Here is a 4,378-nt window from a genome sequence, read left to right on the forward strand (position 1 = left end):
CTATTATTTTAAAAAATATATCTATATATTTATAATTTATTTAAAAGTATATTTCTTAAAAAAAAATTTCTATAAAAATTAAAATATTAAATTTTAATTAAATAATTTAATATATATATAAATTTTATATAAAAATATAATTAAAAAAAAATATATATAAATATAAATTAATATATATAATATTTATAATATAAAATAATTTAAAATTTATAAAATAATTATATTTTATATTAATATAAATTTTTTTAATTATTTTATTTAGTTTTAATATATTTTATGTTTATAATTAAATATTTTTTTTTAAAAAAATACTTAAAAATTTGTAAAATTTATATTAATAGTTATAATTTTTTTTAATTTACTACTAGTTAAATTAATTTTTTTATATATAATTTTTAAATTAATTCGAAAAAAATAAAACATTATTTTTAATTTAAAAATACAAATAATATATTTATTTTATTAAAATTTTTCTAAATAAAAAAATCAATTTTAATAAATAAAAAGATTTTCCTTTTTGTTATTTTAATAAATAATAAAAAAAATTAAAATAAATATATATTTTAAATATTATAATTTTATAATAAATTTTTATATATAAAAAAAATATTTTCATATTTAAAAAAATCATGAACTATAATGTCTCATTAAAATATGAAATATTTCCATTCCATGATGAAATAATAAAATCGTTAAATTTTCAGCGTTAAGGGGAAGTAATGGTATTTTGCAGTGGAACAGAAAATGACCAATTAAAATTAGTAAAGGCATAAATATCATCCAATTATTAGGAAGAAACTGATTAAATAAAAGTAAATTTTAAGCCAATAAACATAAAAAGTGTCCAAAGATTATCGGCAAATTTAATTTAATGGAGTCCAAACGATTAATACTTAGCCTCAGCTTTCGAAAAATTAGTAATATGGTAATATTAAAGTGAAGATTTATACAAATATTAAGAATTTAAGGACCATGAACTAGAAATAACAACAATAAGTTGGTCGCCAGATTCTTCGAAAATAGCATCAGGTAGTTTAGATGGCAAAATTGTAATAAGAACAATTGATAATAAAAAAACAAACATAAAAAATAAAAGAATTGACACATGATAATAAAATATTAGGACTAGTATGGGACACTTATGATAAATATTTGGCAGCATTATATTCAGATAATAATGTAATAATATGGAAATGTAATTCATGGGAAAAATCTTATATAATTTCACTAACATGTCCTATTTCTAATAATTGTTAAAAAATATCTTCAAAAAGGGAAGATAGAAAAATTGATTGGTCACCAGATTATAGGTATATATATATATATATATATATATATATATTTATATATTTATTTATTTATTTATATATTTATACATTTATATATTTATTTTTAATTTTTTATATTTAAAATAAATTATTTTTATTAATTTGCATTTTATTTTTATATTTTTAATTTGCTATATAAAGATATGTTTTAGTTCCTAGCCTTGATGATAAAATAGTACCTTTTGCCTGCGCACTTGATAGACATTACGATTTTAAAATTTGTAAGACATTTATGGGTCCATTTTCTTCTATTAATTGTGTTAAATTTAATCCCAATTTATTTGAGTATAAAAAATGTGTAATTAATATTTTTGCTTAAGGTGATAATGATGGAAATATATCTATTTGGGGTTTAGGTGAGGGTTTTGTTGCTAAAAAACCTTTTTTTTTATTTAAATCACACCCTAATGGTAATGAATTAATTGAAGATATATGTTGGAATGCATAAGGAAATATGCTTATAGCCTCAACTTTAAAGAAATATGTTTTCGTAGCACTTTTCAGTGAATCTGTATTCGGAAAGTAACTTACTTTAAAGGAAAAATAAGAATATTTAGAAGGATAATACGGGTCTTTAAGAACATTTTCTTCAAATAATGTCAAGTTTAAAGTTTTCAAGGCTAATAAAAATACAATGGAAGAGGAAAAAGAAGAAGAAGGTAAAATAAATATTAACATGAATACTGAAATGAATAAAGAATTAATTGAAAAAATTTAAAAAAATATAAGAAGTGTAAATTCCTTAAGTTGAAAAAATAAATATTACATATACTTAATAATAAGTTATAATTGAAGGAGGAGTAAAAAGAATTATTCCGAAAAAATAAATAATATTAAGAGAAAATCAGGAAGAAGAAAAAATAATAGTCTTTAATAATTTCAAATTATCTGATAATATTTAATAATTTACAAATAATACGAATTATGAATAAAATAATGATTAATAATAATAATAATAATAATAATAACAATAATAATAACAATAATAATAACAATAGCAATAACAATAATAATAAACTTAAGAATTTTTTAAAATTTAATAGTAAATATAATAAGAGAATACTTCAAATTTAAAAAATCATGATATAAATTTATAACATAATTAAATAGAATAATAGTCTTAAGTATAATAATAGCTTCAATTACAATAGTAACCATAAGTATTACAATAACCTTAATTAGAATAATAAAATGAATTTTAATAATAAACTTAACAAAAATTAAATTAAATTTAATAATAACCTTAATTATAATAATTTTCTTAATAATAAATGTAAACTTAATTATAATAATAATCTTAATAATAATAGTAATTATCTAATTAATAATAATAGTTTTTATTTTAATAATATCCATAAGTAAAAAAATAATAAAATTAATTATAACATTAATAATAATAAATAAATTCATAAATTAAATTATAATTATAAAGCACATTACCCTAAATATTTACAATTAGAATAAGCACAACTGAAGCCAAATTTCTTGAAATCGAATAGTAAGGAGCAAATGTGAATATAAAATGTTCAATATTAAAAAGCAATAATTAAAAGGAAATTTTATGGTCAGATATGCTAGAAGGAAAATTGCAAATAATTGAAAACATAAACAATACAAGAATAATATGTTATACATGCTAAAGTTTAATATATTTTATAAATTTAGCAAACGGTCGCAGATGTGAACTTCCTTTATATTTACCAAATATTTGTTTTTTGAAAATAAATTAAAATATAAACTAAATGATTTGTATCTTTACTAATTGTGATTTAAAAATTTATGATTTAAATAAATAAGAACTTCTTTTAATTGAAAATATTTAAAATATATTATTTTAATAATTTACTTTTATATAAAATGAGAAAGATATTCCTTCTGATGTTATTGAAAATTTAACACTTAATAATGATGGAAACCCTCTTATTTTTCTCAAAAATAAAAAAGTCTTTGCTTTTTCTAAAAACTTTAGATCATGGTTTAAAGTAGATAATTTTAGTTTGGATATAGGTATTTTTGAAATATTTATTTTATATTTTTTTATATATTTATAAAATAAAAAATTAAGGTTTTTTAATAAATTAAAACTTCTCAAATGAATAATAGAAAATATAATCAGGAGTTGATTAATAATTTGGTTATTTTTTTGAAAAATTAATAGAAATGACTCCTTAACAAGCAGACATAATTAATAGAAAAGATAATTTATAAGTATGTAAATATGAAGAAAGACTACTCTATTTTATGAAATATGATGAGAAGAAAAATTTCGATACATATTGTGATTTATTATAAAATTATGTTAGGAAATTATGTGATATTAGAGAATTTAATAAAATAAGGCAATTTTATATAGATATTTTTGTTGATTAAAATAGTTATGAATTTTAATTTTAATAAAATTATAAATATGATAAAAAACTTATTTTAAGTAAAATAAAAAATGTTTTGGATTATTTTAATTTTACTAATGAATTAAGTACTGAATTAGATGAAATTATTTAAATTTAATGATAAATATAATATACGATTTTTTACAATTATTTTAAAATAATATAAATAAAATTAATAATATAAAGGCGATATTTATTAAGCTTTTTTTTATATTTAGTTTATTCTATTTATAATTTTATAATAAAAAAAAAAATTAATAAATAAAGAATTTAGAATAAAAAAATGAAATTAAAAAATATAAAAAAAAATTATAATAAAATAATAATAATATAAGTGAAAAAAAATTAATTTAATTTTTTTTTTTTTTATAATATAATATAATATAATATAATATAATATAATAATAATAATAAAAAATAAAATTTATTTTATTTATTTTCTTTATGAAATTTTAATCTTTATTTTAAAAATATTTTACTATTTTGTAAACCTTTATTCAATATTTAATATTTTTTTATTTTTTTTATTTATTTATAATTTTGTATATTCTTATCCTTTATATAATATTTTTATACAATTTTTTATATTTAATTACATATATAATATTACAATAATTTTTTTTTTTTTTTTAATCTATATATTATATGTTTTTATTATGA

General features: G+C 15.4%; 2 protein-coding genes across 2 annotated transcripts, besides 14 other annotated features; one reads left to right on the forward strand and one right to left on the reverse strand. All coding sequences in view use genetic code 6, as the record gives it.

Annotated features, from left to right (window-relative positions):
• The first annotated feature begins 126 nt into the window (after positions 1-126).
• Positions 127-180: a microsatellite.
• Positions 150-213: a microsatellite.
• Positions 162-226: a microsatellite.
• A 361-nt stretch (positions 227-587) lies between these two features.
• Positions 588-627: a microsatellite.
• Positions 628-682: 55 nt separating this feature from the next.
• Positions 683-2,079, forward strand: IMG5_079600 (hypothetical protein; the record flags this gene model as incomplete). Its single annotated transcript, XM_004036455.1, has 2 exons — positions 683-1,310; positions 1,470-2,079. Coding segments are annotated over 2 exons (1,236 nt in total), but the record flags the coding sequence as incomplete, so codon positions are not given.
• Positions 1,312-1,386: a microsatellite.
• Positions 1,312-1,409: a microsatellite.
• A 176-nt stretch (positions 2,080-2,255) lies between the features above and the next one.
• Positions 2,256-2,344: a microsatellite.
• Positions 2,345-2,466: 122 nt separating this feature from the next.
• Positions 2,467-2,934, reverse strand: IMG5_079610 (hypothetical protein; the record flags this gene model as incomplete). The annotated part of the gene is made up of 1 exon (XM_004036456.1): positions 2,467-2,934. The coding sequence occupies one exon, from the start codon at positions 2,932-2,934 to the stop codon at positions 2,467-2,469; it is 468 nt and encodes a 155-aa protein (XP_004036504.1).
• Positions 2,496-2,637: a microsatellite.
• Positions 2,608-2,661: a microsatellite.
• Positions 2,626-2,679: a microsatellite.
• Positions 2,694-2,745: a microsatellite.
• A 1,031-nt stretch (positions 2,935-3,965) lies between the features above and the next one.
• Positions 3,966-4,049: a microsatellite.
• Positions 4,050-4,085: 36 nt separating this feature from the next.
• Positions 4,086-4,128: a microsatellite.
• Positions 4,087-4,132: a microsatellite.
• The last annotated feature ends 246 nt before the right edge of the window (positions 4,133-4,378 follow it).

This window comes from Ichthyophthirius multifiliis (assembly GCF_000220395.1).
Source record: "Ichthyophthirius multifiliis unplaced genomic scaffold scaff_1120509250519, whole genome shotgun sequence".
Classification (NCBI taxonomy): domain Eukaryota; phylum Ciliophora; class Oligohymenophorea; order Hymenostomatida; genus Ichthyophthirius; species Ichthyophthirius multifiliis.